Below are 12,963 nucleotides of genomic sequence, written 5' to 3' on the forward strand. Positions count from 1 at the left end.
GGCTCTGTGAGCCTTCCTGGAGACAGCCCAGGATTGTTGGTGCAGCACACAGGCTTGGCATGACTCCTGCACAGAGGACTCGGTAGCTACAGTCCTAACTACTACTGCTTAGTTATCCACTCTTAATGCTCCATATGGCCAGCAATACCACCTCCCCAAGCCCCTGAAGAAAACACATGATATGCCACATATCACACACCATACCTCAGAAGCTGGACAAACAGAAACATTGGATTCATAGTTCACCCACCCTTGTGGTTCAGGCCTTGGCATTTCCAGCTTTTGTGGCCATTGAAAACTGGTTAATTTGCCCTGGGTGATGGCATTGTTTTATAGGCTGATCCAAAGGTGCAAGGCCTCCTATGCTTTGTGACACTGACTGAGGGGAGAAAGGTGAGCTCACCTTGCAGCCTCCCTTTCTCTCTCTGCTTATGTTGTTTTCCTGCCCTCAAAAAAAAAAAAAAACCAAAAAAACAACAGAGGCAAGTGCAGCATCATAGTAGGAAGACAGTTACTTCATTCGTAGGGACATGGTGCAGAGACCCCAATTTCAGTGGGGGTACTGATAGTCTGTTTCGGGCAGCTCCTGCAACCACCAAAATTTGTCCTCTCATTCTCAGGGCACAGAAAGTTATGTTCACTTCATGCTTTAAAGAGAGTAGGGTCTCACTGGAAGCAGATACCACTGAATAAGGTGATATCAGGCAAGCAGCTCACAGGAGCAGTGTGGATTAAAACATCAGATCAAGCAGAAGGGAGAGAACCCACACTCAATGGTTCAACCTGTGGTTCAACCACAGGGAAGTGGTTGAGTCACCATCCCTGAAGGTGTTTAAAAGATATATATGTAAGGTTCTTAAGGACATGGTTTAGTGCTAAAGTTAAGTTATGGTTGGACTCAATGATCTTAAGGGTCTCTTCCAGCCAAAATGATTCTATGGTCCTACAGTTTGCAATCGAGAGAAGCGTGCCTCTGCTTTCCCTGTGATCTCTGAGGGATAAACTGAGCAAATCCATCCTCCCTTTACTATTCTCTTCCTCTCAGACTGGCTTGTTGGGTTTGCCTGATTTACTAGACTACATCAGTTTGCTGATTTTTTTTTTTTTTTTCTGGAACGTAGGAGGCGTTCTAAATTATCTTTGGCCAAAAAGCATAGGTGTCACAGAAAAATAGATGCTAGCTCAGCTGGGAAGTTTCTGTTCATACCAAAGCAGGTTTCTCTGCTCAGAGAAAGACTTTGGGATTATCCTCCATACACTGGTCTCCCAACCTTCTGTCTCACCTAGTTTTCTCGTTACAGCAGAGGTTTCTTGGTTGTAAAAAGCTTTGTGTCTCGAGACAGATGAGCCTCCCCTGATTTTGGTGGCCTCAGACTGGGACCCAATTGCTTCTCTGTTGTTGGTAGAATTGTTTGGCCTATCAACTCTGATCTGAAATTTTGCTGAATACTGAATTCACAGTGAGTTATATGACGTGTCCTGCAGTCAGTACATGACTGGGAACACGGTGCTCTATTAGACCAACCAAACAAGCCGAGAAAAGCAGCACAGCAAGCCTTCCACCCAGCACCCGCGCTGCCCACCAGAAGTATACAGCAAGATTCTCCAGTGGGACAAGGCTTTGAAGGACGTTGGCTTAGAAGTAATGCTACTGTTTCCTCCAAATAACAACAGTGGTTCCACGAGTACAGAGCATTAACAGCTAAATGGATTTTTCTTTAGATAACAGTAAGAGTGGGTTACTTGCTTCCAAAGAGACACCCACCAGGGAGTAACCTTATTTCAGAGCAGCAGGCTACACTCCTTCCCATGCATGGAATAAACAGTATTTTCATTGCAACCTACCTATTGCCTGAAGCTATCTCTGTTCTGTTCTGTCTCATCTGATTGCAAAGCTAAGCAGGGTTAGACCTGGTCAGAACTTCACTGGGACACCTCAAGGGGAAAAAGAGGTGCTGTAAGAAGTGATGTTGGCTGTTTAATAGGTGATGCTGCTTACTCCTAGTCAATACAGAGGTAATGTTCCAGGAGAGAGGTTAAACTGACAGGGGATGGCTGGAGGCTGCTGGATGAAATGTAAAATGGGAATCCTGAGAACCTGTGGCATCTCTTGTGAGGAAGATGGTAATATCGATGTCCTAGGCAAACAAATCCTATCAGTCTAAGCTTCTCTGATAGTCATCAGTGAAAACCACACTCCCAGAGATGCTGCGTTTGGGAAGAGGAAAAATCAGCTGTTGCAGTTATCTAAAGGTGCTAGTGAGGTAGAAGCGACTGTCCAAAAGCAAATATTTTGTGTATAGAATTCTTAATCTCTTTTGAGAACAAAGATTTTTATTACAAAATAAGTGAAACTTCTACCAAGCGGTTTTCCTACTAAGCAAGGTCCTATTTATTTTCATGTCTGAAATAAATTCTACACTATACATGAGTGAACAGAAAAGTAAAGTGCTAAACTGTTTACAGGAAATGCATGTATGAGATGTCTGGTGTACCAGTGCTCTAGGGCACACTGAGGTGGCCCTCTCTCTCAGACAGTCCCAGGTCCCACTCAGTCACTAGTTCCGATGACACCTCTGTGAAGAGATGGTCCCAATTCCAGCTGACGTCATCCTACCAAGAGGAAAAAGACAAACATGCTGAAATGTTACTGGTGACACCAAAAGGTTTCTGAATGATGCCAAATATTAAAGATGAACAGCAAAGAGAGAAATTGAAGGGCAACTGCCCTGCCAGGGAAGTCATAGGTTCAGTTGGCTAGAACAGGAATTCTAGCCAGAATGAAATGCAAATCTCTGCTACAATTGAAAGATTTTGACTGAATTATTCATGTTCAAAAATTCTGTAAATGACAGATTTTTTAATATTTATTAACCTAATATACTCCTGGACAGGGTGTAAAGAATACCCATAAAAATCTCACACCCTCCTGCACCTCCACTGAAGCATTTTCATTTCTGAGCTGCAGAAATCCTTGGTTGCAAGTCTTGAGCTCCTGCCCCACCAGTCATACTGGGGTTGTTCTGTCATGCTTTAACACACCACTCTGCCCAAACTCCAAATGCTTTTTTGCCTTTGTCTGTCTATACTGCCCTGCAAAACTTCCTGGAGCCCATGGTTGCTACCAAAAGACAATACACAGCACACTTTCTGCAGGGATCTGTGACAGTGCTAGGCATTTTCCTTTCCAGCTCTTTCCTACAGAAGGAGGCCAATCATAGTGATGCCATAATCTCACACAGAGAAAGCCCTATATATCTGCAAAATAATCTGCTGGGGAAATCAGACCTCCATCTTCTTCAACAAGCTCTTCTTCACAGGCTCCTCCTAATCTCTCTCCTCTGCCCCACCGACAAAAGCTTACATTCCTATAGTCTGAAACATATAAGAAGCTTTTGCCTTGTTGGTGTTCCAACAAAAGAAAGACTCACCTCTTGTAGTTCATGCTCAGGAGCCAAAACTTTGGTGAGAAGCTTCAGGTCAATTTCTCCATCCTATGAACACACACAGTCACACTCTTACATACAGTGAGAAAGTGGACATCATTTCACCAGGTAGGTCTTGCTAGAGATAGGCACATTTGCCTCATAAGGGACTTATACTTTGTCCAGGACAACAGCAGGAGCCTCATCTGCACAGCAGATACCATTACCCACATTATTTACAGACACAAACAAGTATGAAAGCCACACTGTAGAGAAGAACAGACTTGAAAGCAGAGTGGAAGTTGTTTGCATGATAGAGCTGTGTATTTTATGCAGCTGTGTGTCTCTGTGGAGGATGATGGGAGTCTGGAAGGAGGGGGAGTCACAGCGGTCACCCCATTGCAACATCCACTTACCAGAGTCTGAAAGGCAGCATACTTCATAAGATCTTCGTCCAGGTCACGGTAGGCGAGCACCCGGTTCACCTGCACACTGCAACCAGAAAGGGTCAAAAGAACAAGCCTGGGTAAGTGTGGAAGCACATCTGAGGAGAAGAGTGGCATGAAAAGGGATCTGGTGACACCCATCTCAAGTGTCCACATCACCCATTTGAATTCTTGAGATGGGTGTCCCCAGACAGAAGCAAATCTCATTCAGCAAATGAACAGTCATTGACAAATCTGCATGCAAGGTTGTGCACATGTATAAAATAGGATCTGGAGTGACCATAGACCGCCTCAGAGAAGCCAGTGCAGCAGACAGAAGATCCACAGACTAGCTGCAAGGGCCAGAAAGAAAATAGGAATATAGTGAACACTGGAACAGCCCCAGCAGGCTCTGAGAGCCCCACCATACAAGCTACAGAATAGTAGGGACCTTGTGATTCCCATAGCACAGCTATCAAATAAAATTTCTTAAAATATAGACTCCAAAGAGAAACACGGGGTAGGGGGTAATACATTGTTGTGCCGTGTTTCCCTTTGCAGGTGATGCAATACTATAGAAAAGGCCCATATTAATTTAATTTGTTTGTGTTTGTCCATGAAAATTACTTGTCTTTTCTATTGCAGGGAGACTATGGATACAGGAGGAACAGATGGGATTATTTAAAAAAAAAAAAGGAGAGAGAAAACAAAGGCATGAACTCTGGTGAGAGACAACATAATTTAAAATTTTCTACTATATAAAGTGTCGTTTATTTTTGTTAACACATATTTAATTACAATATATACTCCATACTTGTGAGAAGGAATCTGTGGTCAGGAGTAAGATATCCCACCCATCCAAATAAGGGTCAATGGAAATCCCAGTCTGTGATCTTGGCAATAGGCCCAGGAGAGGAGAGAACACTTTTACTGATACATTTAAGATAAACCCCCCCAAACTTTCATTTTTTAAAACTTGCTGCTCTCCCTTGAGCTAACCCCGAGACTATTCTGATAACACCTTCAAACAACAGGACTGTACTTTGCAAATTAACTATGCACTTGAGTAAGAAGGATATCCTGTGGAGGGCAAAGCAGACTATGACTGTGCAAAATCAAAGTGTGTGCATAACATGTGTACTGGAGGCACTTGAGGTTATACAGGCAACCTTAAATCAAGCAATTCCTAGCTTTTGTGATTTTGATTTTGCAACGTCAAACATGCTACTCTAATGTGGTTTTGGATTTAGCGAGAGAATATACAGTAATTGCTTCATTTGTGTAACAGGAAACAAGGAGTTTGCCCTGTTCTGCTTGGAGCCCCACTGCCACAATACATGGCATTGAATCCTGCTGAATGGCACTGCAACTGATGTCCAGAGAGCATGAGAGAAGGTAGAGTTTAATTTCACCAGCCATTTCACGCCGCTGATGAGAGCCTCAAGAACACCTGGCAGTGCTCTTACCTGGGGGGAGCTGCCACTTGCATGGCCAGATCTTCCTCCTGGACCTCCTCCAAGTCAGGGATCACAGGAATGTCTGCAACAAGAGAAAGCAGTAGCAGTTAAGTGGGGAGCGTTACACTCTCCTCTCACTAGAGACAAAGGTTCCCCGGCTTCACAGATATGAAACAGCTTGTTCCTTATCAGAGGAAAACACAAGAGAGTTATTTAGCAATGACTTAAAATACATTGTTTCACATTAAAACAGGGCAATAAAGCTTTGAAGCTTGGGGTCAAAAGAAATCTTGCAAGAGGGGCAGATTTGGGCTGGGTAAGACTCCACAGTCATGAACTGTGCATTTGAACACAACCTTGAAGATGAAAGAAGCGGCTGCACTAAACCCCACTGCCTACTTGTCATTATCCTAAGACTGGCAAGAATTTGCTTCTTATGAGATGTGCTACCATTTGCTCAGCTCAGCCACCAGTCACCTAGACTCTGTTAGAAATGAGATGTGGGGCAGAAACTGAGAGAAGCCATGTAAAACTACATGCTGAAGGAGCCGCTGGCTGGGTCTCAGACTGCAGAGGCCTGTGACCTTCCTGATAGCTGAGGAAGTGCATGCTGGTGGTCTAGCACATACAAAGACTAGGCAACATGCACCTAGTTGTAATGTCATAAATCTTTGTGTGATTTCCAGTGTGACCTTGGAATGAGTGATTTCTGGGTGACTGCGTATTCCCAGCATAAGGACTATGGCTATTCCACCTAAAAAGGAAGCGAGACACAAAAGAATGGAGGAGGAAGAAGTGAGTGCACACTGAATCCTGCTAAAGGAGCAAGGCTCTGAGAGCACTGCATGCTTTTTGATTTGACAAAGGCCTGTGAACACCTGGAGATTGAGAGAGCAAAACCAGCAAGAATAAGAGGTAACTGGAGGTGCAAAGCAAGGACAGAGAACACCAGCATGTGGCTGCTTTAAAGATTCACTGCTACAAAGGTGCTCCGGAGGCCCTGAGCCCTCAGACAGTGGAGAAGCTGGTGGTTTGGCTCTGGGAAGAGGTTGCACTCGCACTGCACTGTGCAGACGCTGGAGCAAGCAGGCTGCTCCTGGCTCTGTCAGCAGTGTGGCCATGCTGCTGCTGGATGGCAGCGGGTGGCCAGGCCTGGCTTTGCCCCATTTTGCAGCCCAGGTTGAGATGAATATTCAGGAGCTGGAGAGACATTCCCACTTGTGGCACTCAGGGCTCTGAGCAGGATTTTTCTGAAAAGCCCCTTGTCCAGCCGCCTGTCAGCACGTCACAGCCTCTCAGCTGCCCTTTCCTGCTGAACGCCCACCCCGCATCCCCCGCTCACCGCCCAGCTGCAGCAGGGCACGGGTCAGCCTGGCCTTGGCACCGTGGCCATTCGGAGCTGGCCACGCAGTGGGATTTCTGGCTAATTGGCTGCCTGGTGGAAGGCTGAGTGAGACGGGGGCTGCGGGAGAGCCTGGCCACAGCAAGAGGCAGTGACAGCTTGGCCAGCCTCAGCAGAGCTGTGCCTTCTCACTCCCTGGACACCCAGCAAGCAGCTCTCCCTCTACAGTAAACTTCCCAAGACACTTAAATGGAAACTGCAGCAACAAGCCCTAGGCCAGCCCTTAGACAGAGGAGGCATATGCAAGAAGTGTCTGACCAGTGTGTCCCTGGGCATCTGGGCCAGATCTGTCTCCCCTCTGCTTGCAGGGACCATACACAGAAGAAGCTGCTATCCTGCTGCGTCTTCCCTGCAGGGGCTCCCAGCTCTTGGTAAAACTTGTAGCAAAATGCAAAAAGCATCTCTGTGGATAGACAGACAGACTGACCTGTGCAGGCAGCTGGTAAAATCTGCTCAATGGTTATGTGGGATAAAGTCCCTGTATGTAAGCAACAAATACCAAAGAGGGAACAGTCTGGTCCAAGCGGAAGAATGAAGCACTGTACAGAGGTACCCTGTTAGATCCAGGCAAATGAGCACGGGAATGAGAAACCTAATCTCTTGCAAGCTAATTTATCCTTTTCAGCAGGACACTGTGAAATGTTACTCAGCAAACATAACTAAATGAAGAGCTACCTGGGAACAGTGCTCCCCTGTCCATTGAGCAGCATTCCCTGCAGCAGGAGAAGGTCAGATCTTCTGGCAGCAGCAATGTGGAAGGTGTTTGCAGCAAACAATGTCTTCACTTGGTGCTCATTTTGGCAGCTGTTTCTGGGGTCTCCCCTTCCTAGTTAATTTTTGCTTTTCTTGATCTCTTTTTGCACTAAAGAAAACTGTAAACTTAGGGCCCAGATCAGTGATGCCTCTTCCATTTGGCAGGTTCCCAAAGAGTCCTGGATTTGCCAGTGCTGGTTTTATCTCATTGCTATTGAATTCCATGGAAACTTTCCCAAAGTGCTACCTCTACTCTGTAGTAGCAAAACCCAGTCAATCACGTATAACCTCTTTCCAAAAGAAATTCAAGGCTCAATTTTATAGATGCTTTGAAAATATTTCAGTTTTATAGATGCTTTGAAAATATTTCAGACAGAAGAGCTGGAAATGTTCTGGGTGCTCTTGCCAGCCCCTCCAACAAAGGCCAGCACACGCTGCTTCTTACTGAAAACTGCAAATGATTTTGTCCATTTCTAGGCAGAAACAATGCCCTTTAGGACTGTCAGAGACTGACAGAACAAATTATAAGAAAATATCTGCTTCCCAGGCTAACTGCTATCAGTGGCAAATCAGTGCTGAAATATTTGTGTCTTTATTTCACTTGTTACTCATAATTTCCTCTTCTCTCTGCCAATTACCATGGTGCCAGATCTTTAGAATCCCTCTCCTGTCTCTCTCTGTACAGTTTGCAAAGTATCTCAGTTCTCACTTTATCACCAAGGACCCAACCTTTCCCCTTGCTCAGTCTCCAGTTCCTTACTTGTTTTTGTTGCTCTTCTTAGGACTCACATCTTTTGTTTCCAGTAAGCTCTGGTAACACAGCCAAGTCATGGCACTATGTCAACTGCAGGGGGAAGAAGCACGTGGGCTGCGAGAGTATAGGCGTATGTTTTTCTTTAAATATCCTCATTACCTGCAGTGAGATTGCTAACATATAATGCTAGCACCTACAGAGACGTTAGACACGACCGTGTCCTCCCAGTCTCGCACTGCAGCATTCACAGAGCTTTTTCCAGCGTTACATTACTAACCCACACTGTGTACTTGTACTGTGACCCACTTTTTTTCCTCCTGTTCATTGTGAGGGTTTCAGATCATTTTCCATCACACTGATAAACCTGTGGTTTTAGTGCAGGATTTTGACACATACTTTGCTGTCCAGGCTCTCATGCCTGAATTCAGTGTGCAGGTAGGTAAACTTTAGGAACGACTGCACAACATACTGACATGCTGAAGAGCTGCCTCTGTGCAAAAAGAAACACCTTCACAGATACCAGGTCACTGCAACGAAGTGAACAAATAATGGCCTATGCCTTACAAAAATAAAATGTTTTCAGCTGAGAAGGGGTAGCTACAAAACCTGTAAACAAAAAAGTGATTCTCTGCAGTCTAGCTCTAGATTTGGGGGAAGGCTGCATTACTCGGCTGCATTTTGGAGGAGAGTGCGGCTTCCATAGTCTTGAACATCAATCCATTTTAATCAAAATTGTAGGCAAATCTCAGAAGCAACAAGAAAATCTAACAGCTTCAGCTGTTCTTTTCCAGCAGACTTCAAAATAAGAACAAATAGATATGATACTAATAGTAAGAAACATTACAATAAAAGTTGAGTTACTAGCAAAAAATATTAAAAAGGGGGACAAATTGAGTACAAACCACGTTACCGACCATGGTCTGCCAGATGGCCTCTGAGCACTGTGCTGCAAGATACCGTTACCTATGCCACCTCTACCAGTCTCCCCCAGATAGAACTCCTCTGGAATCTCCATTTCATATGGCAGATAACATTGCCAGAGTGAGTGCTCCTAAAAATGATAGTGAGTATCCTGCTTTCATTTCAGATGAAGGGAAGAATAGGTAGATACACATCAGGCAGTGTTTTCTAAGTAGAAAAATGAGTGTATGCAACAGAAGATGGAGAGGGGAACATAAAAACTCAGTGCACACAGTGACCTTACAGAGGAATGAGTGAGGTTTCTCTATGGCTCAAAATGACTGGGAACAGTAACACAAAGTCTTTCCCCATGGATTTCTCAGCCCATAAAGAAACAAGATTTTGTCTTTAGAAACCGCTCATGGTAGAGATGTGAAAAACTTGAACGCCAAATGCTAGATGACCAGTGCAAACTCCCCTCTATCTCCCAGATGATGGTGAACAAGAGTGAACAAAGCATGAAATCAAAATTAGTGTGTCCATGAAGAAGTTACGGTGGTGTAGGAGACACCAGTACTAAATGTTGGCTAACAGGGGTGTTATAATATACTGCATCAAACTGATTGTCTCAGAACATCCACGTCCCAGCATATAAGTAAGAATAGTATTTTTACTACACTAGCTGGACTGAGCTAGCTCTTACACAAAAAGAACTTCATGGCTAAGTTATGGCAAGGCACCAATAGCATGAGGCATGTGGAGGGCAGGAGGAAAAGTTGGAGGGGAAAGGCTACGGGTGACCCATGTTACATGCAGATAGCCAAATAATAAGCAAGGAACAGCAGATTTTAAAGTCATAAACAAAGGAGGAAATTATGTGTTCATATTAGAGTATATGCATTAACCATCACCTTTTCTTTCCTCTTAGCAAATACCTTACTGACAGCTGAGGAACACAAAAACAAAAAGCAACAAGCTCTGTACCACCTCAGTACCCAGCTGGTCCTGCAAGCTGGTGAGCTGCACTTTCCACCCCAGGCAGGGCTGATTTTTGGTTTAGTAGCAACACCTGCAGGCTGGGTCCCTTAAAATCCTGCAAGCTTACAGTAAGATCTGGTCCTAACCTCAAAGAACTAAGTTCTCTGTTAGAGGCAAGACAGCACATAAGTGGGGACAAACAGAATATATTCAAGGTCAGGCAATAAATCAGTAGCAGGGCTGGATCTAGAAACCATGTCAGAGGTCAAGCCTGTAGTTAGTCAGCAGTGTGGTTGCCACTTTCTCCCTGAGCTGCTTTAAAGGTCTCCCGAGCCAAGAGCCTGGCACCCAAAAAAATGACTCCATCTCATGTAGTCTGATTCGCTTCCTCCAACTGGGTGAGTGTTTCAAAGGCCAGTTCAGATGGGATACTCTTGGAGTGGGGACTGTGCTGCTCTCCCTGTCTACACACCACCACATCCAGAGAACACAAAGAAGAGGGTTGTAGCTTCAGGAGCTATCAGTCCCCTGCCACCAAGCAGGCATAAGAATGAAACTAACTTTAGTTTAAGTTGCTTCCTTATAAAATGTAAAAGTGAAATAATTACAATATCTCTGCTGCTGCAGAACTTTGTTTTACTGAATGCTGTTACCTTCTGCATCACGTTTGGGGAATTTTAAACAGGCAAATGGAAGAAGGTCTGATTGAAGATGAAGTTAAGTGAAAGAAATTGGTCTCATTTAGCACATGACAGGATTCATCTGTGTTCCCAAGTCCACTGAGGTAGCATCATGGGCGTTTCATATTCATGAGCTGCTGCGACACTGTGTCCCCTCATTTACAAAGCACCGTGTTCAGCAAATTCTGTCCCTGTGGACACTCCGTGCATTTCATGGTCTTGTCAGAGAGACATCAAACACTTCAGTAACCAAATACCAGAAAATGGCTTTAATTAGCGCATCTCAATGCAATAAATAATTTTTCTCTCTAAGTGGAAAAACGGAGAATTAAAAAAAAAAAAGCAAAGAAAAAAGTGGAAAGCAACAGGCAAAAAAAATCTTCAAAAAAACGTAAGGAACAAGGGACACAGACAGCTTCTGCTGAACACACAAACAAGCTTGAAGCCTCTTGGAAGCTTTCTCAGGAGAGCAGCAGGCAAATGGAGAGGATAAAGAACGTTTCTTTGGATGCTTGGATACTAATTTCATAGGGATGCCTTTCGCTGGCTGAGTTTGCCCTACTAGTAGGCCAAAACAGAACAGCGTTATCTGCCTGATCAGCCAGCAAGGAGACGAAAACAGTAGAGTGAAAATCAGGCAGTACCACAGCTACTAGGGCACTGCCTTAAAAGCTGAGACAAACAGAAGATAACCTGAGTGTGCCATGGCCCAAAGCACTCTTTTGAGAAGAGTGGTAACACCACAGCTTGGCCAAGATGACAGGAAAAGTTACCCAGTGAGTGGGTACCAGACAATTCATTGGATCTACGGGAGGTCATGCAGCAGATTCGGTACTGACCCTCCAGCCTTGCCTTAAAAGATCATAGAATCATATTGGTTGGAAGAGACCCTCATCAAGTCCAACCATTAACCTAATACTGGCACTAAACCATGCCCCTAATAACCTCATCTATGAGGCATTTGTCTTGCATGAGACAAAATAATTTTTTCTTCAGCCAACAAGCTCTGATGATGTTGTCAGCTAGATGGGTGACTGGCTGGGACGTGGGGTGGTCCATGAGACACTCCACTTGCTTTGATAGTGTTGTGCTTTCACAGGTTGCTTGGTGTGGCATGGCTTCTTCCTCAGCTGAGAGTTGCTGGGGACAGGCATCAGGCATATTTGCAACTTCCCAAGGCTGCTACTGACACAAAGCCTCTGCCCAGTTTCAACCCCTGGGCAGTGGAAGAGAGACAGGGCAGAGTACAGCCCTGTCAGATGAGTCGCTGGGCTCAGTGCAGGGCTTCAACAGGCAGTAATCCATGGCTTGTACTGTGCAAGAGGTAAGGGCAGACACCGATGGATTTAAATATGAGGAATCTCTTAATGCATAGGTTTGTTCACTAGCAGCAAGACAGGAGAGATTGGAGGCCAGGCTCAGGATGTGAAGTCCACCACACCCCTGACGTTACCAGCATTTAGAGTGGAAACACACCTCCTAGCCCTACCAACAGCTCCCTCACAGAGCACTCTGCCTGCCCTCCTTTTCAGTAACATCTGTTTTCCTCTTTTCAAAGGCTGTTCCCTGCTCCTTTGCAGTATTCCCCCGCTGAGACATACTCAGAAGGCAGTGGGGCAGCAGATGAGAAGGCATGAGGTGCCCAGGGAGTGTCTAGTGAACTCAGAAACACAAAACCTTCCTCAACAATGCCAGAGATGAGTGATTTTGCATTAGAGCATTGCTGTGGCAAGGAAAGCAGCTTCTCAGGATGCTCCTGTGGAAGTATGTTCGGGAGCAGACGTATCTGATTCTATTTCATCCTCTTCATGTTACACTGGAAAAACAAGACAAACTACATTTCTTTTATGCTAAATCCTTAGGTTTTTTGTTTTTTCTAATATATATTTATTAAAAAATGCCTCTTTGATCGGCAGCACCCATGACACTTCCACATCCAGCAACTCCTCAGAAGCCTCCCTCCCTCCACACAAGGCCACCGCTGCTGACAGCCAGCCGGGTTTGATCAGAGCTACTCAGAATCGGATTTTCATAAGACAGATGAGGAATCTTACTGCTGCTCTCTCTCATATCAGATGAGAAACTGAGGGGGAGGAGGGACGGGTCCTGAGGGAACAACACTACAATCAAGGGCTACGCAGTTCTCTCTCTGTCCCTCCACTGCTGCAATTTTCAAAGGAGTTTGCCTC

At 45.0% G+C, this 12,963-nt stretch overlaps 1 protein-coding gene across 1 annotated transcript in view; it reads right to left on the reverse strand.

The window, feature by feature from the left end:
- Window positions 1-2,366: 2,366 nt before the first annotated feature.
- IFT43 (intraflagellar transport 43) overlaps window positions 2,367-12,963 on the reverse strand; it is a 45,163-nt gene continuing 34,566 nt past the window's right edge. The window contains exons 6-9 of the mRNA XM_082057880.1: window positions 5,317-5,389; window positions 3,842-3,917; window positions 3,432-3,494; window positions 2,367-2,613 (exon numbers count right to left, since the gene is read on the reverse strand). Coding sequence (XP_081914006.1) covers window positions 2,503-2,613; window positions 3,432-3,494; window positions 3,842-3,917; window positions 5,317-5,389 — 323 coding nt within the window. The 3' untranslated portion in view covers window positions 2,367-2,502. The remainder of the gene's footprint in view (window positions 2,614-3,431; window positions 3,495-3,841; window positions 3,918-5,316; window positions 5,390-12,963) is intronic.

The sequence above is a fragment of the Streptopelia decaocto genome (genome assembly GCF_964273445.1).
Source record: "Streptopelia decaocto genome assembly, chromosome: 7".
Classification (NCBI taxonomy): Eukaryota; Metazoa; Chordata; class Aves; order Columbiformes; family Columbidae; genus Streptopelia; species Streptopelia decaocto.